Raw genomic sequence first — 24,703 nt, 5'->3', positions numbered from 1 at the left:
ACGTGGTGATAGTACTCGATTCACCTTATGCTAACATGGTCCCCCAATCCGTCGAGTCGTCCGCGATACTTACTCGACACGTTAACCTACCTCCCTGTACTGTAAGCTGCCATGCCATCGCATCGTTGGCCAGAAGCATTGAAATCAGTCAACCGGCCAGCCAGTCAATTGCTCCGTCCACGTCTCCCTCAAAGCCATCCTCCTCCGCAGCGCCACTCACCACTCAATACACCCCGACGCACAACAAGGCCGTGGCTCTTTCCTCTCCTACCAGCGACATGGAAACAACAAATAAAAGAAGGAACGAGGCTCGCTACAGCTAGAGAGGTCGCTCGTCGTGCAAATGTAGTAATAAGCCGTATTCTGGAAAAGACCATGTGCAGATGGACGAACGAGGGTAACATCATCAATATCGAATCGGAAATCCTGTGTTATCTTTGCGTAGCTTGACGTGGATTGCTAATAAACTCGGCGCTTCGAAGCAAATATCACTAGGCTTCATCTCCCAAACCTACTCCGCTCCGAGCACAACAACCGTATCAGCCAAGCTATTCCTGAGTTCAAATAAGCCTTCGACAAAACGATCCAGCACCACTCCATCACCATACAGGAACCGTTGCAGCACCCTTCTGGTCTCTTTCCACGTCCTCAGGCCCAGGATCTTCGTCATCTCACAGAATCGCGTCGAATGCCAGCGCCTATCGACAAGTAGTTCTGGTCTCTTGCCGGCTTCGTCAGAGACTTCTTCAGCACACGCGCCGACAAAGAAAAGGAAGAGGAGGGTTTCGTGGTGGCTTATGGCGAGGGGTGGAAGAGCCGAGGCATTGGACGTGATCGGAGTGGACGAGGCTATGGAAGGCACGGTGCCTCGCTTCCCCATATCTCGGAGCAGGATCTCAAGTTGAGGACGCAGGTTTTGGATCGGGATGTAAAGAAGCCATAGCTTGAGGGGCAGAGTGAATCCATAGACGAACGACATGGCGTAGGACACGGCTAGACAGACGCATGCCTGGAGTTGTCGTCGGATGCACCGAGACAGCCGTGTTTGCGGAGAAATTGTCTCGACGATATCGCAGTAGAGAGACATGGTCCAAGAACTCAGCGTGGCGCGTCGACGGTGGAGCCAGTAGAAAACGGCGTCGGCAGCGTCCTGTTTCTTCTGAAAAGACAGTCTGCTCGCCAGAGCGTGGGCTGCCATGAACTCTCGATGCGCCATGATATAACTGTGCAGATCTTCGGACAGGGCGTCATCAGGGAGGAGATATGCTTCGTCCCATTTCCGGTATAGAGATTGCATGCCTGACAGCAGATAGCCGTACTGTGCCAGCTCGGGCTGGTCTTCAAAGGCCCCAGGATCGAATCGTGAGTAGTGTAAATGTGGTCGAGTCAGTGTGAACCTGGAATGGCCATTGTCCATCAAAACGACCAGCGCCCGTATGTCTAGATCGAGTGCATCTACCCCCCCAAGCCTGTCCACGGCGTCCCACAGGGCTGGCGCATGTGCGAGGTTCGGTTGGGTATCTCCGTAGAAGAACGCGGTCGTGGAAATACACCATATGCATAGGAGGAGACTCTCCGACGGGCCTTGCTCTTCACGGATGTGCTTTCTGAGCAACCTCAGACTCGTATTCTGATGCCTGAGGGCCATAGGATAGAGAATTGAGAATGCCTCCGGTTGCAGATAGACGGCTTTCATAGTCAGAACGCTCGCGAACCAGCCATGTAGAGATTTCTTGTCCGTGACGAGGTCGGTTGCTCGCTTGTGCCAGGCGGTGTCGATCAACTGGCGAAGGCTGGACTGTCGCACCCCGGCATAGCTGTAGGAAAGAAAGTACGAGCGATAGAACTGCAAGGCCTCTTTTTGAAAATGAGGACAAGCAGCCCAGTCAGGGGCACTGAAGTCAAATTGCTGCGGTAAGGTCGGCGTCGATGTCCTGGGCAAATAATCCGGCCAGAGTTCGGGCCTGACATATTGTTCATCGATCTCTCCCACTGCAAAGAGTTGGGAGGGAGGCTCTGGCGACCCGAGCGGACTGGCAGACCTGCGGGCAATAGTGCTAGTACCTGATCCCAGCTGCCAACACATCGTTTTACTCTGGCTCTCGTCGGTTGAAGGCTCCTCGTGGCTTTCAATGCTAAAGACCGAAAGGGGGCTGGACGACTCTGACGGGTTTCCCTCTGAAGCGCAAAGTCTTTTCCGGACATGATGAGTGCGAGGCTGACGTTGGGCGCTGCGAACCTGCTGATTGGTCCTGGTCCGCTTAGCCCACTGATAGTATTTGTTGGTGACATGAGAACTGATTCGAAAGGCTTCTTCTGAGTCCCGACGGGTCAAATTGGAGCCGTTCTTGTTAACAAAGTGGAAAGGACCCCGATAAGTTGCTGCTGGCATTGTGACCTGGGATGAGGCACGAAGATGTCCAAAGCTTTGATCAGTGTCGCTGGTTTCAGGTCCGGCTCGATCGAGATCTTATGTGTCGTTGGTCGGCGTGTATCTTGACAAAGGACACTGCTCTCCTGACCCGTTGCCTGGGCACAAAGTGCTTCAGAGCTCGGCAGCCATGGCCAATCCGCCCACAATACATGCTCACCGCTCCGAACTGAGTATCGGAATGCGAGTATGCCTCTGGGCGAGAGACTTGGCAAAGTCGCTCCTACCCTGCATTATCAATGCAACTCGGGGTCTGAGATGCTCTGCCTCGCTGACATAGATATCTCTCGCAGCGTCAATAAGCGTCCATATTTAGGGTTCTAGCACTTGGTATGGTGACCGGCTGGCCCAAAGAAGGTCGAGCCAGCAGCCAAGTAGTGCAGCTACCTCCTGAGCCAATCAAGCAGGGTGGCAATGAACATGGTGTAGCCTTATAGCGCCTGCCCAGCAGGGCATAGCCGCGACCTGCCCGTGGCGGCAGATGATGGCGGCATGTCTAACAGTAGATTCAGCCCTGTGCTCCGCTGTTCGGGCTAAGCGAAAGGTTCGACTTCGGGACCTATCCCGGCCAGTTTGGGTTGTTGAATCCGGGGATTACTAAGGCCTGCGTCAACATGCCAATGCATCATTCTGACGAAGACAAAAGTACGAGGTGCGAGTACCCGTGATCCTGCTGGTAAGCTCTGGCGTGACGTTAAGCGAGGGTTTCTGGCCATTCCCGAGCCTCGAAGACACCCGGAGGTTCAAGTGGAAAACCTTGTCGGAAGCACGTAATTCGTATTCAACTCCTGGTCTTCCATCTTACCGAAGCCAAGGGCTTTGCCAATTAAGTCCCTCAAGTAAGATCACCTTGAGGTACAGCAACCTCAGGCTGTAAATGCATGGATGTGCTGAGTGAACATATTGATACGATTGTTTGAGCAGTGATTGAGGAGGACAAAGTCTGCAGAGCTGAGGAAGGGAGCCTCACACGGGCAAATGCGGTTAATGCGCCAAGCCGCGTATGCTTACTAAGGATTGTGTACTGTACGCTGGCTGGATGGTACGAAATACTCATGGCACGCACAAAGAGTCTGGGGCTCAGGGCCGTCAAGCCGGGGGGGTTGCAGTACCCGACCCGCGAGCATTACTGGGTGCCTACTGGGCAGGCAGGAAGTTCCTCAGTGCCACCGTAGACGACCTAGGTAGGCGCACATCTTGGCTCATTCCGTTCAGCAGCATCCATGCTATCGTTGACTGGAGAGTGGCTGGAGAGTTACCATCTTCCAAGCAATGCTCCGCCTCGACTGTGAAATGATTTTTCTGTCTCTTCTCTTCCGGAGGGGTTGAGCCATTCGTGTGCAACCGAAGTCAATGATTTCAATTCCACTGCAGGACTTACCGCATTGCTCCCTACGTAGCTTTCAACCCCATCGTGCGTTGGTGGTAACAACAGATATATCGATAGTGTGTTTGTCAGGGTGTGAATGACAGGACAATACGCCGTCAAGGAAATGATTGTCTCCTGATCTGGAACAACCAGCTGAATCTCTCCATCACGCACTGCTCCAAGCACCGTTCCGACGATCTCATCAATGTCGAGCTGGAGCTGAGAGATATACCCATCACCTCAGGTGGCATCTGTTTCGTGCCCATCAAGGCCAAGTCATGGTAGTCGCTCTTTCGCCATGACTGTCAGAAGTGCGAGGCCGCAGTCCAGTTATAATGATAGTGCTACATAAGGTAAGCATCGACATGGCTGTGAATTTATTTCAGGTGCACAGTACCTAGGTATGTAAGTGTGTATGGATCAGAGTACCTTGTAGTGCTCCGTACTCCGTTCGTTATATGATGCCCACTACGGTGGTACATATCGCAATAAGGTGGATTCCGGCACAATAATCTTCCGATCCGAACCGTACCTTGCGAGTTTGTTGGACTTTGAATTTCTCCAATCACTGAAGCACGAACTGCGCCTGGTGCGAATGCGAAACGAAACGAAACAACAGCAACAACAACGACGACGACCCTCTCTTCACCATACAATACCGACAAACCTTTCGCGGCGCACATATCCGTTCCCTTCCAGGTAGAAGCCCAAACAGTCGACTACACAACCTCGAACCCTCCGCCTCGCAACCATGCCCCAAGCGCAACCCGAACTCAAAAAGGTAAGAGATAGTCCCCATGCCACGCCATAAATCCCAACCGGCACACAGTTCATGACCTCAGACTAACACCCCTATTCCAATTCTAGTACATGGAGAAACGCCTCTTCGTGCAACTGAACGGCAACAGAAAAGTCATCGGCATCCTGCGCGGCTATGATGTACGTCTCCTCATGAGATGGAGAGGGAGAGAGCGGCTTGAATCTTCCCCCTTCGTTCTCTCGTTGCCAACAACTGTGTCCATATTTGCTGCGGAAGATAAAAGAAAAGAGGCAAGAAAAAATCCTAGGGACAATTCGGCTGACATGATATCTGCGTTTTATTTAGGTCTTCTTGAACATTGTGCTCGACGAGGCCGTGGAAGAGAAGCCAGGCGGTGATCGAGAGAGGCTGGGCATGGTTGTGATTCGCGGCAATTCCGTGGTCATGCTTGAGGCGTTGGAGAGGATGGGCGATGATCGACGATAGATGGCCAGTGGGCGGACGAGGGGCGATGAACGACCTTACGACGAGGGCGATCGTCCTGAACGATGAGGACGGGTGGCCGGGCAACCTGCGTGTCAGAATCTTCTTTTCCCGCGAGCGACTTTTGCGCCGATCGTGGCATGGAGGACGGTAGCTAGTGGTACAAGATTACGTGCGGAGGGAGCGTGTTATCTTAGGGGTATCGTGCGCATGCTGCGTGCATCGCCTCAGCCTACGAGGACGCCTTCCCACGTTCACAGGCACCCGGTCGACCGACTCACCGACCGAGAGAGACGTGCGCTATCTTCCCCCATGAACCAGAAAGATATTGTGCCTTGTCAGAGACATGAAGTCAAGCTCAAGCTGAAGGACCTCCCTGCGACGGACCCTTATTCAGCTTCAAAGTCGGGATCTTCAACGTAATCCTTCGCTGAAGCTCCACCACCGGCGTCTGCACCTGTTGGCCCGGCTGGGACGAAAAACTCGACTGTCTCGCGGGCGCTGGTCGGGCATTTGGTGGAGGCGGTGGGGGACTCGGATTACTTAGTGAGATGCTCGGCTGACGATTCAGGACACTGTTGTTCTTGTTGAGGTTCAGCTTCAGCTTCAAGTTCGGAATGGCAGGCCGTGCTTGTGCTGGTGGTTGCGGCATAGTCACGGCAGGTGTCGGTGGGTGCCATTTTGGCACGGGTTTCACGCGGACCTTGCGCGTTTCCGAGAATTTGAGCTTGCCCTGCAGAGAAGGGTCGCGTTAGCCTAATATCCGCACGAAGAGAAATTGTATGTAAGTCAGAACTTACCTTCCCTAAGCTCTGCACCTTCCAGTAGCGGGGCAGCCTTAGTGTGACCTTCATTTCGTTGACGGGATCGTAGAGCAAGCGGCAGAAGTCTAGCAAGATTTGTAAATCCTCCAATATGATCTGATCGTAGCAGATCGCATTCCAAAGGGCTGTTTGAAGAGCTTTGTGGGCGCCGAGCTCTCCTTTCAACGCTTTCAACGCGGCTTCCAGGTTTTGTCGCCTAGCCAGTTCCTCCTGTCGTTTCGATGCATCGTCTTCCTCAATCGATGCTCCTTCGATGACGAGACCTTCAGCGGCGGCAGGTTGAGTAGCAGTGCTCTTGTCGCCGATAGCCCGTCGACCAAGCACGACGCCAAAGGCCTGTTGTAGGCTTTGGCGGATATACGGAGACGGGTCAGCCACCATGCAGTACAGCGCATATCGCAAAACTGCCGGATCGTCAAAGATTTTGGGTGTAAGAAGAGTTGCATACGCCGTTTGGCGCAGCATGTCGTAATTGCCTGGCCTGGTATACTGTAGGAAGTGCAGCGGTGAGAATGTCCCGATCCCTGCAGCCGCAAGCATAGCCTGACACTCCAAAGCAGTGCGAGAGTACAGATTTTGGTAGGAAGATGTCCACTCGTCCATTCTACGGTAACGGTCGATCTCCTCCAAAAACTGGCGTTCAAACTGCTTCAGCTCGTGCACTTCATCCTCGAGGTCGAAGTCTCCGATCACATCTCGCTCAGTGTAATGTGGTCGTGCGATAGCCGCGTCGGTCAATGCTTTCATCAATCGAGCGACGTAATGCGCATCAGAGTAATCGTTCGCCGAGTTGTCGTTGAATTTCAGTTTATCGAGCAAGAAGTCTCTGACCTCTTTAGGGGTGTGCCCTCGGCCGTCGCGGACTTTGGCGATCGCTTCCACGATCTCGCACTGCACCATATATAACAGTTGGTCTGAGAAATCGTTGGGTCGAGTCATGGTCGAACCGCGATCTGTAACGCAGAACAGCTCTTCAAAGGCTTTCTTGAGATGGTGGAAGCCGATGTTGCTGACCTCTTCCGCCGCATGCCTCACCAAGGCTTTGGCTGCGAGTGCTCGAACACCATGGAAATACCGGCGATCCATTAACGTCCGGACAATAACGGAGGACATGGTCGCATGAGGTGGAAATCTCGAGATGGTGCGGATCGACTCGAGATGCGCGACAACATCTCGATCTTGCTGTAGCTGGGACACGTACATGTATCCGGGCATGGCGAGGTTCACTGTGCAGATCCATTCGAAGTCTGCGTCCAGTCGGATCCATTCGTAGGACTCCATGTTCATTTTGTCTTCCTCCTCCTGAGTCCACTCTTGGATTCGCCATTTTGCAATTTCCTCCTCACTTTGCAGTACATCGCCTAGACAATAGACTAGGGCGTCGTTCTCCTCGTCCACTTGCTCAGCTGCAGCTTTGGTACTCGCTCGGGCTCTCTGCTTCTTGCTCCTTTTGAGACGTTTGTATTTTGTATTGTAGGGGACTTCGAAGGTGGTACTGGGATCCTTGATCTGCACAATGTGCTCGTATGGAGTGCCATCCGCCTCGTGAATCCGAATCGTCATGGGACCAGTGAATACCTGCTGGGGCTCTGCGGCCCAGATGCCATGAAAATCCTCATGAACTTCCCGCATGAAGGATTCGGGGTTCAAATCGCGTGAAGTTTGTCGATCGCTCTGTTCTTGCTGAATGGTCATTTCTACCACGAGTTTCTTCTTGTTGAATCTCTGTCGGGCGAAAAAGCGAGGGCAGCCTGCCCCCTTGACCCATTGTCCAAGAAAGTCATCTATCTTCTCGTGTCCCATCCGTTCCGTGGTCTTCTGGAACAGTTCGGTTGAGAGGGCGTTGTTTTCAAGATCCCCCGTTCGAGCTCTCGTGAGAATCTTTCCAAGGATACCGGGCATTTTGGAAGTGCCTTCTCTTTTCGCGATGCGGCGATCTAGAATGAACAATACTACAGGGGCTTTGAGGGCGATAAAATCGTATGCTGACGGGTCAACATGAAACATGGTGCCCATGTCGTAGATTGAGGGGCGATTGATGTCCAATTCCACAACAGTATCCGCCTGGTGTTTGATGTAAGCACGGTACTCGTTGTTCCCCGAGAGTTCTCTCATGAAGAGATTCGTGATGAAGTAAGCACCTCCAATGATGACCCAGTTGTCTTGGGGATTGGCCGAGATGATATTGACGCCGATCCACTGGGACACAATAGCGTGTACCAAGGTTCGAGTGACATCTTGTGCTGGGTCAATGACTTCTTCTGGATACAGGAGTCGAGTGCTGCAGAGTGTCACACCTGCGAAGACAAATGTTTCAGCTGGCGCGTCTTCAACAAAGCACATCGCGTAGGATTTGACGGGACAAGAGATGTACTTCTGTACAACGTAGTCCATGGCCATGGTCGTGGGTAAGCAAGTGTTCTTAGTCTCCTCCGCTCGGCCTGGCAAACAGTATGCTAAGACTTCGACTGCATTCCGGCCAATGTCCTCTACTTGCTGTGCATCTCGGAGCTCGCTCAGGTTGACCAGCTCGAACGGCCCGATTGCGAAGCCAATTTGCTGCGGTGCTAGTTGTTGGGAGCAGGAGAAGAAGACGGTCTTCAGGGATGGGTCGTGTTTGTCCAAGATCTCATCCGTAAGCTCACCCGAGCATATCACGACCATATCGACGCTTTCGTAGCTTTGGCGCGCCGGGTCATTGATTACGAGGCCCTGACTGCGTGCGGCAGGGTCCGACGAAACAGCTTGGGCGATGGCGTCGCCCACGGTTCTGGGACATTTGATAGAAACGTCCCAGGTACAACGACTGTTGAGTTTGTCGACGCACGGAAACAGGGATGAGGCACCGCCAGCACCCAACTTCGTTCGAGTGTATGCATGGGGCCATCGACCACTCCCTCGCCGGCCGGCGGAGAATTGCAGAGTCTCCCTGGCGTGACAGGACTCGAATTCGATGACGACGGTCAGAGGTGTAAACTGTGCTGCTGTTGTGTCTGCTAGTGCTTGGGTGACCTCGGTGGCGGAAGCGCCCTGAGTCTGTGGATCTGTGATTTTGATTGTGCCTGCTGCCTGGGTATGCACTTCTGCGACCTCGACCGGCACAATTCGCACTTTTTTCGGGATGGTGATGATAATATCAGGTTCCGGCTCGGCACCGATCGAACCCGCAATTTTCTCCGCAATGAGGTGGTGTTGGTGGACTGACCCCCGGGCATGTAATCTGAGCTGATCACAAGGATCATCATGTTGCACGGAAGAAGGTGGAATGCCGTTCACCAAGACCTTGTTGATCGTACATTGTCGGCCATGCAGGGCGATCTCCTTGAGGTCGGCAGAGTTGGGGTAGACGGTAATCTCTGTCCTTCCAGTAACCTCCTGATTGAAATTGATCTCCAGTTCAACTTTCTGATGCGCGACAGTGAATGTGGGCTCTCGTATGACCGGTGGCTGCTCTTCCCGTGACTCCATCACAGGTTCATTCAGAGGCGATCTGGGTTGTCGTGAATCATGGTCATGTGCGCATCGATCTCAGGTCAGGGTGCTTGATCTCGTACTCCAAAACCCTGCAGAGCACCAACTGCGTTCGACTCTAACGCCCAAGATGAACCTTGTCCGAGATATGAGGCGAGACTGATGATGGGATGAGGCAGAGAATGAAAACGCGATGGCAGTTGCGCCTGCCACGTGAACGCGTAGAACGACTGTTACGTAAGCGACTACAGAGAAGCGCATGCTCAGAAAGCGCAGGCGCTTCTTTCACGTGCCTCCCTATTTCATATTTTATCCCTCCAGCTCTTTCTGTCTGCAGCACATTATGGAGGGCTCACTTCAGTTCTTTCTATGTCCTATGTGCATCATCTAGACTATCCAGGCATGACTTAGACTTTTAGACACTTTGCGGGGTGGCCACTCAATTTTCGTCCCCCGACACATTCTTTCGGCATATGCGTTACCCACGACCAACGCAACACTTGGCAATATCTACAGCACAGCCATGGCAGGCTCAGGTAGGCGTCAGCCAGACAAGCATATGTCGTGGAAACTTCCCTCAAATGCTCACAATGTCTCGATAGCCGATCCACTCTCGGACGAGGCCATGGTCCATCTGAAAACGTACAAATACCAAAGCGTGGACAAGTCATGGATATCCAACCATATACTTCGACACTACGTACGTCTTCTATCAAATACTCCTTGCCGCGAAAGCAGCTTACGCCCTCGTAGTGGAATGCGGCCGTCAAGCTACTGCCCATGTGGCTCGCTCCGAATATGGTGACGCTCCTCGGCTTCTTCTGCATCCTCTTCAATATCCTCTTGGTACAGATCTTTGTACCGGACCTAGTCGGACCGGCACCTTCATGGCTGTGCTACAGCTTCGCAGCTGGACTCTGGCTTTACTCGACGATGGATAACATTGATGGCAAACAAGCCCGCCGAACGGGTACCTCCAGCGGGCTCGGTGAGCTCTTTGACCATGGTATTGATTCTCTCAATTGTACATTGGGCAGCCTTCTTGAGACGGTGGCGATGGGCCTCGGGCCTACCAAGATTGGTGCTTTCACGGCGCTTGTCCCCTGCCTACCAATGTTCTTCTCCACTTGGGAGACATACCACACGCATACGCTCTTCCTTGGGGCATTCAACGGCCCTACCGAGGGACTCATCCTCGCTTGTTCGTTCATGATCATTTCTGGTTACTTCGGCCCCGAGATTTGGCAACATCGGGCTGCCGATTATGTCGGGTTCGATAAGTACCTCGGTGATATGGTCTTCATGGACTTCTGGTTGCCTATGGTCTTGGGGGCCTTTCTCTTCGCCCACCTGCCATCTTGTGTCATCAACGTCTACCGCGCACGCAAACAACAAAACCTTCCACTCTGGCCTGTCTTTCTGGAGTGGATACCCATGGTTATATACACAGCCTCGATCTGTGCATGGTGCGCCTCTCCGTACTCTATCCTCCTGCGGGAAAATCATCTGGCTATATTCTGCCTGACGCTCTCGTTTGTGTTTGGACGTCTTACCACGAAGATCATCCTTCACCACCTTACCCGCCGGCCGTTTCCCTACTTCACAGTAGCATTGGTTCCGCTCGCGATTGGTGGGGTCATGGCATGGCTTCCCTTATTCGGCTTCGAACCAATTTCAGCTCAGCAGGAGAGATGGTACATCTACGGATATTTTGTGTTCGCCATGCTCCAGTACTTTGTGTGGGCCGTCAGGGTCATCAATCGCATCTGCGACGTGTTAGACATCAACTGTCTAACGATCAAGAAGAAGGCGATTGATGGGAAGGAAAACCAGGCGTTCGTTGGGAGGGAGCTGAAAAACAAGTCGAGCGCCAACGGAGAAGTCAGAGGCTCGAAAAAGGAGTTGTAGGGCGACTTGGCGACTGAGGACCTCATCTTTCCCAGGGAGAAGAGCATACTGAATGCCAGCGCACGCAAGAGAATGGCGGGGCAGAGATGTCGACACAGCTCGTGGCTGGGATGGCAACCGCGGCTGCCGCCATGGTGTGTCGTCTCTGAGGGCGTCTTCGTCATTTCCTTCTTGGTAGTCCTGGCCGTTTACTTCGTGGTGTACACTGCGGAGCTCGTGGGCAGCTTCAAGCGGAATGCCGAGGTGTGGTTCAGCTAGATCGGAGTCCTTCACCGAGATGAAAGCCGCCATCCCATGGGAGGTCTGCTAGAATGTAGTGGCAGAAAGGGGAGAACGTCACCGCGTTACTGCATGTTAATGTCATCTCGGTCGCGGTCGGTCATTTCTCACTTCGCTTTCCTTTGTTCCTTCTTACAACCAATGTAGAAGACCGGTCGACTCCAACGTCATGTCCCTTAACAAGTAATCCGGGCTGCTCAATGGGATGTATGTCCAGTATGCGATTGCGGCCGAGAAGAGCCCAAGCCCACATTCGACGGAGCATGCTTTGGATATCTAACCATTGGGACGCACAGCATCTAGTTTTCATCCGGCTTGCCTGGTCAGCCAATACATCAGACGATCAGGAAATACCCGATTCTGGATCAGTGCTCAGATCAGAAGGAGAATCCATCCCCGCATGATCTACTCCTTGAATCTTTCAGTAAACAATGGAGACGATACTGTACACGAGGTTTCGACCATGATCTGAGAACACATCATTCGGGCTGCTGATCTTTATGTTTCTGCCTCAAACTCTCGACATCAAACCCGATGACCTCGGCCTTCTGCACAATCCTCCTGGCCTTCCCCTCGACCGGGGCATCGATCATCTTCCCATCCATGCTCCACGCGCCCTTGCCCAGCTCCTCTGCTCTCTTCTGAGCGATGACGATGCGGACGGCCCACTCGACCTCCTCCTGGCTGGGAGAGTAGATCTTCTGCACCGTCGCCACCTGGCTCGGATGGATACATTGTTTGCCGTTGTAGCCCATCCTTTTGCCCTCCTCGCATTCCCGTTGCAGGAGTGAGTCGTCCCCCTCGCCTTTATATGCCGTGGCGACGAGGTCGATGGTCGAGGGCAAGTTATGTGCCCGCGCAGCCGTGGCGATCGACTGTCGGGCGAAAAGCATTTCCGTCAGCGAGGGCGTGCGCGTTATGCTCATGTCCAGCGCAAAGTCCTCGGCCGCGAAGACCAAGCCCTGGAGAAGGTGCGGCGCCGCTCTACAGATCTCATTCAGGTTCATCAGCGACTTTGCACTCTCGACCAACGCCAGGATCGAGATCTGGCCCTTTTCCTGCAGGAAGTACTTGGACCGCGAGTGGGCGAGCACATCGCTGATGAAGGTCAGATCGCTCGCGCTTTCCACCTTGGGTACCACCAGAGTCGTCAGGTTCGGGGATTTGACCACCTCTTCTAGATCCCCCAGGGCGAGACCTGAGCCCACGCTGTTTATCCGCACTGCCCGCTCTTTGATGCCGCTGGGGATCTCTGTGTCGAGGGCTTTGCGCACGGCGTGTCGTGCCTCGGCTTTCTTGCCAGGCGTGACGCTGTCTTCGAGGTCGTAGGCTATACAGTCCGCGGTAAGGCTGCGTGACTTGTCCAGGAAGCGTTGCGATGAACCAGGGACTACGCGTCATTGTTAGTGGTCGGCAAGGTGAGAGAGAGAGAGAGAGAGAGAGAGAGAGAGAGAGAGTAGGGTGAAAGCGGGTGCTGACCGTAGAGCATCGCCCTGCGGAGGACGTTCTTTGCTGCCATGGTGGTGGAGCAGCAGGGCCTTGGTCTGCTGGAAAAGCTGGATCGCGCAAGCTTTCCCTATCTATAGAGAGTTCCTGGTCAAAGGGATTCGATCATCTAGGAGCTTGGGAGCTGTCAGACACTTGGGTACCTCATATAATGTACACACATTCCCCAGACACCGCCTCCGCCGCGACCAGAACTAACTACGGAGCAACGCGCATCTCCAACGCGGTTGGGAGATGCGGGGAAAGCAGGAGCGACATCGGCCAAGAGCGGTCGTGCGAGAGCTCACTTTGGAGAACCAATACAGTGAGTGCTCTGTCCCCCCTCACCTCCGGAGGCGACCAAATACCTAGATATGCTACAGTAGGTTGATAGGGGAGTAGAATTCACTCTTGAGCAACTCTGGAAATACGTCCATGAGTTCAGACAGACAGACAGCCTGCTGCCCGGAATCACTCCTTCATCGTGCGGAAATGGTTGAGGTTGGTCTGAGAGTGTCATTTAAATTCCCCTAGCTATCAAAGGCCGCCTCCCTCGTTGTCCTCCTCATTCTTTCTTTTTCCTCTCTCCTCGATATGTGGGCATTGCAACCCTATAACAACAACTATGGCGTGACTATTGCGTGGGGCTTTCTTATCGATCGTGGCCGACCTTGTTGCATTCTCCATCGATTCAGTAATGGAGCATAACAACCGAAACTACAGACGTGACCACTTCGTACGTCTCGTATGGCGTGGCGGAGCGGCTATTTGCGACGGCCTCCAACTCGCACACAGACCAGTAGTCTCACTTTGCATGGCTGAAGGTGCTTTAAGAACGGCCCGTTCATGTTGCCATCGCACTACGCCAAGGGTACTGTAGCTTGAATTCCGGGGGTTTCACTTGGAACATCAAGCTTCACCCTCATAATGTAACTCAGGGACGACGTCTCTGTGCGTCACAGGTGAGCCGTTGATAACGATTCTGTCTTGTCGCCTTGTCCACAACACTGAGGATGGATCCTGGTCGGATGGCCACGCCTCCGTCAAACTGCCTGAAGGCTGAATATCTCGCTCTGTCGTATACCTGGGGCGTTGTCCTTGACAAAGTCCGGCTCCAAATTTTTCGATACGCAGCATCGAGGACACGAGCTCGAAGTCACTCACAAGGCTATTGCAAGCGATGCGACAGACGCTGTTCAAGAACGGATATGGGGATTTCTATCTCTGGTCTGGTTAGCTATCAATTGACCAATCCTCGATGGAGGCGAAGACGGTGCAGATCATTATGATGCGCGAGATCGATGAGCACGCTGGCCATCTTGTGGATGTCAGTCTCCTTTGCCTTCGGAAGATCCAGGAGATCGTGGCATTTGTTTGAGCACAACAAACAGCCCGAGAACGAACCTGATGATCAGAGATTGCTCGCCAGCTTCACGGAAGCCCGTCTGAGCGGATATCCAGGAGTCGCAGCGCGCAAATAGAGGGCTATCCGGAAGATCTAGATGAGGCCCCGGTTCTCGAGGACCTGGCTTCAGACAAGAGGCTACAGCTGCCTTCCGTGTCAGCGCCGGGAGACCTATGTCTGCCCATTCGACACGGTATACAAGGTCCCCAGTAGGAATGTGTATATATGCCAATCCCCAGTTTCTCTTCCCGAGACCCATGGTGATCCTTGCGACACCCCGGCCCGAACCCAGAAGGAGGACATGAGGATACGAGTACATTATATGTCTGGGTTCGGAACGCCGTCGTCTCCTGAGTCGGAAACCCATTCTCTCCTCTATACGTTGACCATCAAACCATTTCTGAGCATTTCGACCATCAGACCAGCCCCGACCATTTCGGCGTGGGAAGAACTGATCATCATGAGTTCCACACACTGCTCCTTGCAATGTATCGCTCATCTTGTCATCCAGGACGCTTGTCGCGTCTCTTGCTGCTGGCACGCGATCATTCTCATGCCTCGAACCTCTCGCCACGTCCTCACCGGGATTCGGGACAAAAAGACCATATCGATGTGGTTGTTCAGGGCTCTTCTGAAAGGTGACGACAGCTGGGTCAAATGTGATTTATCCGCTCCGCGTGAGCATTTTCGCTCAACCTTGGAGTTTGGACGTCGACAGGCTGCCTCGTAGGATATTTCGTGCGCCCGTCTTCATGTCCGCAATAATTGGGCTTAGGTCTGGCTGGCTGATACTGGACTGGTGTGGCAGAAAAGTCTTTGAGCATCCAAACTTCGGCGTTTAATTAGTCCCTCGTAAAGTACTTCTGTGCAATGCCACACGCGCACGCCCAGAACTTTTGGCCGGGCTCCTCACAGTAAGAGTCTAGCCACAGGAAGGACCCCATAACGTCCACAACGGCCGGCCATTCGTCCGACTGCAGCTTCACCACGTCCTGGTACTCTAAGAACGCGACGAAACTCCGCAGCAGCTTCCCTAGCTTGCGAAGACCGACGGCCTTGTGCGCACACATGAAACCCCAGCCCGCGGCGCAGAGGAACAGTTCCGGGTGTCTCGCGGGGATCGCCAGCTCGACAGCGTCGTGAAGGATGCGTTCGATCCTTTCGGCCAACCGCTCGTGTATCTTGGTTTCGGGCAACATAGGCACAATTGCGAAGACAGCATATGCCAGCAAAATGAGGCGACAGATCTCAGAAACCGTGTGCTCCGGCTCAAGGACATGATAGGTCTCCGATACAGGGAGCATCAGGATATCATGGAGCACGCACCAGCGAGTGAATTTCACAAGCGCAATGTTGGGCGTGCCCTGACCCCGTTGCTCTTTGGGAAGACTGTAGCACCGGATCAGTTGGTCGAAGTCTGCCGAGAAGATACTCGCATGTTCGGCGATCTCGACGAGGCGATCAAGGGTGGTGTAAGTGCTGAGTAACGCGTGAAAGCCAGCCGTATGCTCCTTGAGCAACTCGCAGGCGACAGCATCGGATTTGTGGGCTCTCAGACTGATGGCGTAGGTTGTTGGCGCCAGGAGGTCAAAATGAGGAGGCTCTAACTTCTTCCAAGAGGCATAGATGTCGTACCTGTTCACGTCAGTAAATGTCAGAAGACACCCCGTACGAGCACTCACAATTGGATACAGATGGCCAGGCTTCTCAGCCGGATCGATCGAAGACCTCCCCTTTTGTCCACCAGCGAGTACACGGCGTTGAGATGCTCCGAACCGGTGTCCATGGCCGAGTAGTATTCCACACCATGCACATGGGGCACGAAAGGCAGGCGCAGGTCTCGCCGCTTGGCCGAGTCTGCGCCCCGGAGCTTCTCACCGGTCCCGTGGGAAGCTAGAACGATCATGCTCAGTAGGGTCTCCTCGGATACCATATCGCCGTTCTGGCCAATGTCCTCCAGCAGCGCTTCGATGGCCTTTGTCTTGTAATACAGCCTGAGCTGCTCGTTCTGCTTCGGCACTCCAAACGCACCGTGTTGGTATGCGTCGTGAGTAGCCCCGGCGAAAATCACGGCATACCATGCTTGAGGGGACTTCATCACGGACTGCATGATCTCGGCTTTAGGGGCGTTCAGTCCTGCGCCATCATCAGAGAGCCGGAACTCCGACCATTGATACGAGATAGCATGGTCTAACATCTCGTGTACGTAGACTGGGACGTCGGAATTGCACCCAGCCTTGAACGGATCGGCGCGACTGACTCCCATGAGCGTGTGCAGAGATGGCTGCTGCTGCTGCTGCCCGACTGCAAGCTTCTCGCCGTCCTCCATCTCTGGGGAGCCAGTAGAGCCGCCCTTCTTTGGCTTTCGCCGTCGCTGGTCGCCCTCTGGGACCCGGCCTTTGGTTCTCGCCCTACGCAGCTTTGCATTTCGGTGGTATTCACGTGCAGCATGTTGCGTTCGCGTCACCCCGTCCTCGGAGGCATTGGCCTGGGACTGGTTGCCACCATCATATGGTATGATGAGGATCTTCATTGCGTCGGGACAGCCAATCGAGGCAACCGTTTCGCCCTCACAGGCTCTGAAACACTTACCAAAGTGGTGGACATGTGGGCGAGGCAGGGCGCTCTCTTCTTAAAGGGACGGCATCGTACATGGTTACTCCTTTTGTGAGGTTGTTGCTAAGCTTCGTTTGGACAAGCGGACGAATGTTGATTGGAGACTCTGCAAGCGATCTTCTTCAGCTGCAGGAGCTGAAGTCGGTACGCCGACCCTGCATATGATGATAGGCGCAGACGTGCAAGATATCGCCTACGATTCCTCCATTGGGGGACACTGAACGGCTGGTGGGTGCTGTGGCCGATGGACCTCAGCCAGCCATGAACGCAACTTGAGGTTTGGGACGGTTTCCAAAGTATCCGGCAAAACTGGTCTTAGTGGTTTGAATGAAGTAGCGACAGGGGAATGGGCGTTCAAGGCAGGCGTGGTGTGTATGTTCATAGCCTCTGCTTCCGCCGCTTGATGGGATTCGTCACCACGCTCCTACTCTTCCTGCCATAGGGCTCAGATATGGCTAGGCACCTCGTGGTGGTCGAAACTCTCATCTCTCGTCACCTCTGGAAGGAGAGGTCGATTGCGTAGCGGGATCCATCTGAGGGTTTCCTATGGTGAGTTGAAACCCTCGGACAGAACGGCGGCCCGAGGTGGCTCGCTGCCTCCGAGAGACCATGTACAGCGGACAAGGATGTCATTGATTGCGAGGCAATGTCGTTCATATTCAAGCCCGGCTTAATGACAAGGGAACATGGCACAAGCGGCATCAAGCTATGTCCCACTGGTGACCAAGATTTGAACCATTCTACCGCCATTCGAAGTTCCTGCTGTACCTTTCCCCGAGAAGACAGACCGATGATGCTAATGTTTGAAGTTCTGGTCGTAAACATTTTCCGTTGCTCATCACACGAGGCAATACGCTTTGTTTCTCTATTGAATGCTTCCAAACGACGGGTCCCGGACACTGCCGCCGGCATCACCCAGTCCTGCAACAGGTCGATTGTATGACCAGCCGGCAAACTGCTGTTGCATGGTCTGAGAAAGGACTGGCCCCTCCACATACGAATCCTTGGGCACCTCGGACGTGAACTCTTTGTCGAAGTTGGCTGTATCGCGCGCATCAACCTGTCTACGTTAGTTATGAGATCTAACAGGCAAGGTTTATCAACACTCACCACATTGGGCTTGAAGCTTGGCTCGTATTTCCTCTGCAGCAGTTTCCTCCAGTCAATCCCTGCAAAGAAGTGATGAGCTTTGATCTCCGCCGCTCCCCCAGCTCCCAATCGACGCTCCGGGTTGCGGTCGAGCAGCTTCTGAAGTAGATCCTTGGCTGCAGCAGGAACGATTTCAGGGCCGGGAAAGTGTAGAGGCTCTTGCAGAATCTTGCGGTACATTTCATTGGTGTTCTCGTCGTAGAAAGGTGGCAGGCCTGTAAGCATTTCGTACAAGAGAACACCAAGGGTCCACCAATCGACAGTCTTCGTGTAACCGTGGCCGAGAAGGAGCTCGGGGGCGAGGTATTCAGGTGTACCACAGAAAGTGTTCGTACGATCTTCGTCCTTCATATCCAGCTTGCACAATCCGAAGTCGCACAGAGCAATGTGCCCTGTATAATCCAGTAGGATGTTCTCTGGTTTCAGGTCTCTGTAGATGACCTTGAAGCCGTGCAGACATTCCAAAGCGCACAGCAACTCTGCAGTGTAGAATCTGGATCGGTTGATATCGAAACGCTGTTCTTTCTGTAGATGATGGAACAACTCTCCTCCGTTGACAAAAGCCAAGACGAAGTAAAGCTTGTCTGGTGACTGGAAGGAGAACTTGAGAGGTGTGATAAAAGGGTTGTTGATTTGCGCCAACACCGATCTTTCTGCTAAGGTATGCGCCACTTCGGACCGTGAGATGATGTGCGCCTTTCGAATGGTCTTGAGGGCGTAGATTCGACCGGTGTCTTTCTTCATGACTTGCATGACTTTACCGAAGCTGCCTCTACCGACAACTTTGAGCAGCTCGAAATCATCGATTTTAAGGCTGCCTTGGCGGTTCTCGACATAGTTGACGCCGACCTTAATGGAGCCGGTACCAAACTGAATGTCCACCCACTCAGCTCCAAGCTGACCTGCCTGTTTCTCCTGCGCATTGAAGGCTGCTTCAGCTTTCTCATTATCCTTCTTGCTCTTCTTTGGGTCGGGCACGAATTGCCGAGCCTCCTCGAATCTCGGAGTGACGCGAGCGCCACCGAGAAAGATATCTTCGCTTCTACCCACGCCGGGCCTTGCAGCGGGGTTGCGGAGATACAGCTGGACGCTGAGCTCGCATACTCTCGACACGTCAAATTTGAAGGAGGTGTTATCTCCAGCCCACAAAGGATTCTCCGGCGTGCCTGATACTGCATCGACAAATACTTGCAGTTTGTCAAAGTCGAGCAGAGCATAAGGCAGGTATTTGCTGCTGTATCTTCCATGGATGGTTGGAGCTGCATTGATTCCAGCGTGGGTCGACACTGGCCGATTGCTGGGGGCATATGACCCTGCCATGGACCCTGCGGCGTAGGATGAACTTGGTCTGACTGATCCCGATTGACCCGAACCATAGTGGTTGTTGAAAACTGACTGGTACTGTTGGGGCAAGGAGAAGCCTTTGCCTTCGTGCAGCGTCACAATCAGGATACCAGGCTTGGTGGTTTGGACTGGGGGGGAAGTGAGTTGCTCGGAGGCCGCTGCCGCAAGTTAGTCGAAGACGCCACAGTCAATAACCTCCCCATCAGCCCTCATAACGACCTACCTATTCCATTTGCTGAAGTTGTGCTGGTGTTGCTGTGGATTGTCGAGAGCTCAGGCGTTTCCTGAGCAGGGGATGAATCCTCTGCCTTTACTGTCGATGTGGACGTAGATCGACTCGAACCACTGATCAGAGGGGCGAGGTGCGTCTCCTTCAGTTCTGTGCATGACTCAGTGACAAGTCCTCGCAAGAATATTTATTACAAGTCACCACCTACTCTTGGTCAATTTCCACGACATCTTGGACCGTTTGTTTCTGTCCCTTCTCCGTTACGAACGACGACGGGAGGCCCGGATAGTCAAGGTGGCAGATGAAGACCTCCTACTCAGGGATAAAGTGGTGGGTTCGTGGTGCAGGCTGAGACCGAGAGTTGGCGTTGACCGACAATATCGAGGAAGCGCGCAGCCGGCGAAGGGTGAAAGGAGGGGCTGCAGCTGTGAAGGTGAGTGGAGAGTGAAGTCGAAGTGAAGACCGGGACGAGGGTAAGGAGCGTTGACAGAGTGATGAGAGTGAGAGAGTCGAGGTGAGGCAGTGAATCAAGTTGCAAATCAAGTTGCTGATGAATAACACAAGCGATCGCAAGATCTCAAGTGACGGTCAGTTTTGTTTGGTGACTTAGGTGGCACACACCATAACAAGCTGTTTGTTTCGGGGGAGATTTACGAGGTGCGGGTGGTGATCCTGCCGCTGAAACTACCCCACCAAAAGTCACAGGTGCGCTGAAAGTTACCTGTGAGCCCACTGCAGGTTGCAGGTTTCACGTTTCCAGTTTGAGGCGCAGGCTGCTGAGTTCATCAAAGGGTCCAGGCGGCGAATCCATTGGAGTGCTGAGGCGTCGATTGGGTGAGCGGACTACGGTCACGTGATTACGGCTGTACCTCAAACAGCATGGCTCCTTCCGCAGCTGGTGGCGGATTTCTCCCCAATTTCAACGTCCGTCGTACAACCAGCCTAGAGCGACCCCTGCCTGCACCACCATTATCACCGCCGGATACACCAGAGAGACTCGAAAGATCCTCACGACCAGTCAGAAGTACCAGGAAACGAAAGCGCGTTTGCTATACCGTCGACGTTTACCACTCCGATTCTGATATCTCCGCGTCACCCTCTGCGCCTCAGCGGTCTCCAGCCCCACCAGCTGACGTCTCGTGCGAAGACGCGACAGTCCCTCCAGAATACGCGCAGTACCTCTCCTCAGACTTCGACTCTGAAGAAGATGCTCGCATTGAACGGAGCATGGGTGTAATAAGGAAGAACGCGGCCTCACGGGGAGGCGACGGCGGCACAAAGTATCATTGCGACGTTTGTTCCATCGATATCACATCGACAGTCCGTATATCATGCGCAAATTCCGCCTGCCGCGAATACGATCTATGCGTGCCGTGCTTCGCACGTGGAGAGCACTCGAAATCCCACGATCCTCGGACCCACGAGTACCATGTAGTCGAACAGAACTCCATCCCCATCTATACCGAGGACTGGGGTGCCGACGAAGAATTGCTCTTGCTAGAAGGATCGGAAAAATATGGCCTGGGGTCATGGGCGGATGTGGCGGAGCATATAGGAGGATATCGGGAGAAGGACGAAGTGCGCGACCACTACATCAACACTTACATCAACAGCCCATTGTTTCCCCTGCCTGAATTGGCCGACCCTGCCGACACCCGGCTATTCCAACGAATACCCAAGGATGAATTCCAGGCTCGGAAGAAACGTCGTATCGAAGAGCGCAAGGAAGCCGCAAAGGCGGCACCTCCTGCCACCCCGAAGCAGAAACCTACGGCATCCGTGCCCGCTTGTCACGAGGTGCAAGGCTTCATGCCCGGTCGTCTCGAGTTCGAGACTGAGTTTGCCAACGATGCCGAAGAAGCTGTGCAGCACATGACCTTCGAGCCCGGCGATGGCCTTGATCCAGTGACGGGAGAGATGGATGAAGAAACTACCTTGAAAATGACAGTCTTTGATATCTACAACTCCAGATTAAAAGCCCGGACGGATCGGAAGCGAATAATATTCGAACACAACCTGCTGGAATACAAGAAGAACCAGCTGCTAGACAAAAAGAGGACAAAGGAAGAAAAGGACCTGCTCCACAAGGCCAAACCTTTCGCTCGAATGATGAACCACGATGACTTCGATGCTCTGAATCGAGATCTGCTCCTGGAGCACAATTTACGAATTGCCATCGCACAGTTACAAGAATGGAAACAGATGGGAATCAGTGACTTACGAGGTGGTGAAAAGTACGAGGCTGACAAGCAAGCTCGAGCGCTTCGTAATCAGCCTCAAGGTCAATTTGATAGGATGCCTCAGATTCCCAAGAAGGGCGGCCAGATCCAGCAACCGGAGCTGCCCACAGAGGCATCCAAGCTGACGACACCCGAATTGCCTCTCCGATTCCAGCGGAAGCCAAAGACGGTACCTCAATTTACCGACACTCAACCGGTTGTACAGAACGACTTCGACAAGCTTTTTGCAGAGGCAAATGGGCCTGATATTTCCGCAGGTCCGAAGCCCAAGGTGCGCTACGTTGTCCAGCCTCTGACTGGCACAACTCCTTGGAGGCTGGAAGAAGACAAGACATATGCTCCGGATCTGCAGCTTCTGAGCGAAGAAGAAATACAGCTCTGCAATACGCTCCACATCCGACCAAAACCATATCTTGCGCTCAAAGAAGGCTTGCTGAAAGAAGCCATGAAACAAGGCGGGCACATGAAGAAAAAAGAGGCTCGAGGGGTCTGCAGGGTGAGTGAATAATATTGTCTGGAGATGACCCTTACTGACCACCTCCTCAGATCGACGTCAACAAAGCCAATCGTATATTCGACTTTATGATACACTCGGGCTGGATTGCGAAAGCCTGAGAGGAGCCTGGAGCTTAAGGTACATTCTTCGTAAATGAAGAGCTGATGTCGGCTGGAGTCAAAGATATTCCCTCGGAGGTACAACCGTTCTACTCCACGACAGGCGAAGCTACAACGTAGTTGGTCGAAGCGCCTGTAATGAGGCACGTAAACTGCAACTACATAGTGAGTCAGTGCATCAAGCCTGAGTCACATGACGGGCTGAAGTGACCAGCACCACCAGGGTTCTGGACTGACGTCATGGCTGTCGAGCGCTGGTGGCGCCAGGAATGAAGACGGAGAGCAGCACGAAAGGAACGAGCACAGACGGTTACACGTGTCACACTACTGTAGTTATATTGCGAGCATGAAGACATTCGACTGTTCCCAGCTAAAGGTAAAAGCTGCAAGGCTGCCACAAGCATGAAGTGTACTATGCGGACGTTGCGCTTGAAGCGGTGATGAGCTGCTTGTGGCTCGCGGACGGCGACTTAGGGAGGCACATCCCGCGCTGAGCTGCTCCATCGAGATATTCTCTCGATCCCGCTCCCCATTCCCCAGACCCTCATTCTGCTAATCTGCCTAACTGCCTTGATGATTGGCTTGTCTGAGACCATCTCAGCCACAGGCGTACCAGATCGTCGTTCCCAGTTACCCTCCTTGAAGATGGTCCAGCACTAAAAGTGCCAAATTGTCAAATGCCATCATTCCAGGATGGCAGGCCGTCCTCCTACCGTGCTCTGATACGAGGAGATGAAATAACGCCTTCCAAGGGTCCCAAATTCTTCCAAAGTAAGCGACACCAAGACTCTGGCGTGTGATCTTCTGGTTGATATGTGGCGTCATTTGGCTGGCTTGGGCCATCGAGGCTGCCGATCCCTTTCTTTCGTGAGCCTCATCCTCGTGTCTACGTCACACCAACACCCAAAACCTGATTCTAGGACACCACCACTGTCAGTTGCACCGGCTGGGATACGCAGTTATATAACGTTGTTGAAGCTCGTTGCAACGACAAATATACTCGCAGCGTTGAGACTCCTCTCTGATCAGTTTCCTAATCCACAAACAAACTACTTTTGACAGGCCACTCGCACCACAATACCCATCACCATGCCTCTTTTCGGTCACAAGAACACGGCTACTGAGCCAACGCCTACACATGCACATACCACGACAAATCCCAGATACTCAAACTCGTCCGCGGATGGCAGTCCTCGCAGAGGGTTCTTCAGTCGCCGCCGATCCTCGTCGCTATCCTCTTCAGACCTAGATACCCGGAACAACCGGCAAGGAAGCAACAAGCTTTCTCACGGTTCAACCCGCAGCTCTGGCGGGCTGTTCCACCGCAACCATGAAGACTCATCCATCATTGCTGCCCGGGAGCGAGTGCTTTCAGCAGAGACTGCGGAAAGAGAGGCAGACCGAGCACTCGTGCAAGCCAGAGCTGCTGTACAAGAGGCCAGGAACCATGTCAAGATGCTTGAGCGTGAAGCCGAAGAGGAGTATGTTCTCAACTTAGCTTTGATGCATTCGGGCCAATACTAACATGTCACGTTAGGGCTCGTCTTGCCAAGATCAAGCAACAACAAGCCAAAGATATCGGAAAGAGAGCTAAGCCTCTTGGACGTGAGTTACATCCTCGCCCAGCCCTTGATCAATGCCAGAACTAATATCTGGTTCTCCTCAGGCCATGACCGCTACTGAGCGAGATGATGATGCACTCAGATGAAGCCAGAGAGACGATGGATCATGAAGATTGCATGACTGAGATGCGTTGAGCGACTGTAACAATACTCTCCTAGATATCCCCTGTATCATGTGTGAGATTATATGTAACATTAGCGTGTTGGTCGTTTGAAGGACCGGTGAGAGGAGCAATTACTTATTTTCAATTCACCACCCTTCAATGTGTGTCCCACTTCTTCAAGGGCGGTTATTGGCTGTCATTGGTCTAATGACGCCCATATTTGTTATCGGGTGGAGTCAGGTAGCTGCAGCCGCGGCCACAAAGCCGCCTGCCCTTTCCTCCGGATTCACATTGCGTGAAAGGAGCGTGCCTACATACCGAGTACATGTTGGGCAATGGCTGCCCGTCCCAACACCAGCGCAGCTCTGC

General features: G+C 53.3%; 9 protein-coding genes across 9 annotated transcripts; 4 read left to right on the top strand and 5 right to left on the bottom strand.

Moving 5' to 3' along the window:
• Window positions 1-511: 511 nt before the first annotated feature.
• G647_06675 (uncharacterized protein) lies at window positions 512-2,392 on the bottom strand (the record flags this gene model as incomplete). Its single annotated transcript, XM_008730994.1, has 1 exon — window positions 512-2,392. The coding sequence occupies one exon, from the start codon at window positions 2,390-2,392 to the stop codon at window positions 512-514; it is 1,881 nt and encodes a 626-aa protein (XP_008729216.1).
• A 2,278-nt stretch (window positions 2,393-4,670) lies between these two features.
• Window positions 4,671-5,046, top strand: G647_06674 (uncharacterized protein; the record flags this gene model as incomplete). Its single annotated transcript, XM_008730993.1, has 2 exons — window positions 4,671-4,739; window positions 4,906-5,046. The coding sequence occupies 2 exons, from the start codon at window positions 4,671-4,673 to the stop codon at window positions 5,044-5,046; spliced, it is 210 nt and encodes a 69-aa protein (XP_008729215.1).
• A 355-nt stretch (window positions 5,047-5,401) lies between these two features.
• G647_06673 (uncharacterized protein) lies at window positions 5,402-9,335 on the bottom strand (the record flags this gene model as incomplete). The annotated part of the gene is made up of 2 exons (XM_008730992.1): window positions 5,402-5,776; window positions 5,844-9,335. 2 exons carry the CDS (start codon window positions 9,333-9,335, stop codon window positions 5,402-5,404), a joined length of 3,867 nt encoding a protein of 1,288 aa, XP_008729214.1.
• Window positions 9,336-9,963: 628 nt separating this feature from the next.
• G647_06672 (uncharacterized protein) lies at window positions 9,964-11,246 on the top strand (the record flags this gene model as incomplete). The annotated part of the gene is made up of 2 exons (XM_008730991.1): window positions 9,964-10,038; window positions 10,092-11,246. 2 exons carry the CDS (start codon window positions 9,964-9,966, stop codon window positions 11,244-11,246), a joined length of 1,230 nt encoding a protein of 409 aa, XP_008729213.1.
• A 758-nt stretch (window positions 11,247-12,004) lies between these two features.
• Window positions 12,005-13,044, bottom strand: G647_06671 (uncharacterized protein; the record flags this gene model as incomplete). Its single annotated transcript, XM_008730990.1, has 2 exons — window positions 12,005-12,915; window positions 13,005-13,044. The coding sequence occupies 2 exons, from the start codon at window positions 13,042-13,044 to the stop codon at window positions 12,005-12,007; spliced, it is 951 nt and encodes a 316-aa protein (XP_008729212.1).
• A 2,213-nt stretch (window positions 13,045-15,257) lies between these two features.
• Window positions 15,258-16,948, bottom strand: G647_06670 (uncharacterized protein; the record flags this gene model as incomplete). Its single annotated transcript, XM_008730989.1, has 2 exons — window positions 15,258-16,050; window positions 16,098-16,948. The coding sequence occupies 2 exons, from the start codon at window positions 16,946-16,948 to the stop codon at window positions 15,258-15,260; spliced, it is 1,644 nt and encodes a 547-aa protein (XP_008729211.1).
• Window positions 16,949-17,896: 948 nt separating this feature from the next.
• Window positions 17,897-19,983, bottom strand: G647_06669 (uncharacterized protein; the record flags this gene model as incomplete). Its single annotated transcript, XM_008730988.1, has 4 exons — window positions 17,897-18,091; window positions 18,142-19,682; window positions 19,748-19,903; window positions 19,962-19,983. The coding sequence occupies 4 exons, from the start codon at window positions 19,981-19,983 to the stop codon at window positions 17,897-17,899; spliced, it is 1,914 nt and encodes a 637-aa protein (XP_008729210.1).
• A 997-nt stretch (window positions 19,984-20,980) lies between these two features.
• Window positions 20,981-22,608, top strand: G647_06668 (uncharacterized protein; the record flags this gene model as incomplete). Its single annotated transcript, XM_008730987.1, has 2 exons — window positions 20,981-22,489; window positions 22,540-22,608. 2 exons carry the CDS (start codon window positions 20,981-20,983, stop codon window positions 22,606-22,608), a joined length of 1,578 nt encoding a protein of 525 aa, XP_008729209.1.
• Window positions 22,609-23,697: 1,089 nt separating this feature from the next.
• On the top strand, window positions 23,698-24,257 carry G647_06667 (uncharacterized protein; the record flags this gene model as incomplete). Its single annotated transcript, XM_008730986.1, has 2 exons — window positions 23,698-24,089; window positions 24,146-24,257. 2 exons carry the CDS (start codon window positions 23,698-23,700, stop codon window positions 24,255-24,257), a joined length of 504 nt encoding a protein of 167 aa, XP_008729208.1.
• Between the last annotated feature and the right edge of the window lie 446 nt (window positions 24,258-24,703).

Source organism: Cladophialophora carrionii, assembly GCF_000365165.1.
Source record: "Cladophialophora carrionii CBS 160.54 unplaced genomic scaffold supercont1.5, whole genome shotgun sequence".
Taxonomy (NCBI): domain Eukaryota; kingdom Fungi; phylum Ascomycota; class Eurotiomycetes; order Chaetothyriales; family Herpotrichiellaceae; genus Cladophialophora; species Cladophialophora carrionii.
This window is presented reverse-complemented; position numbering and strand designations above follow the sequence as displayed.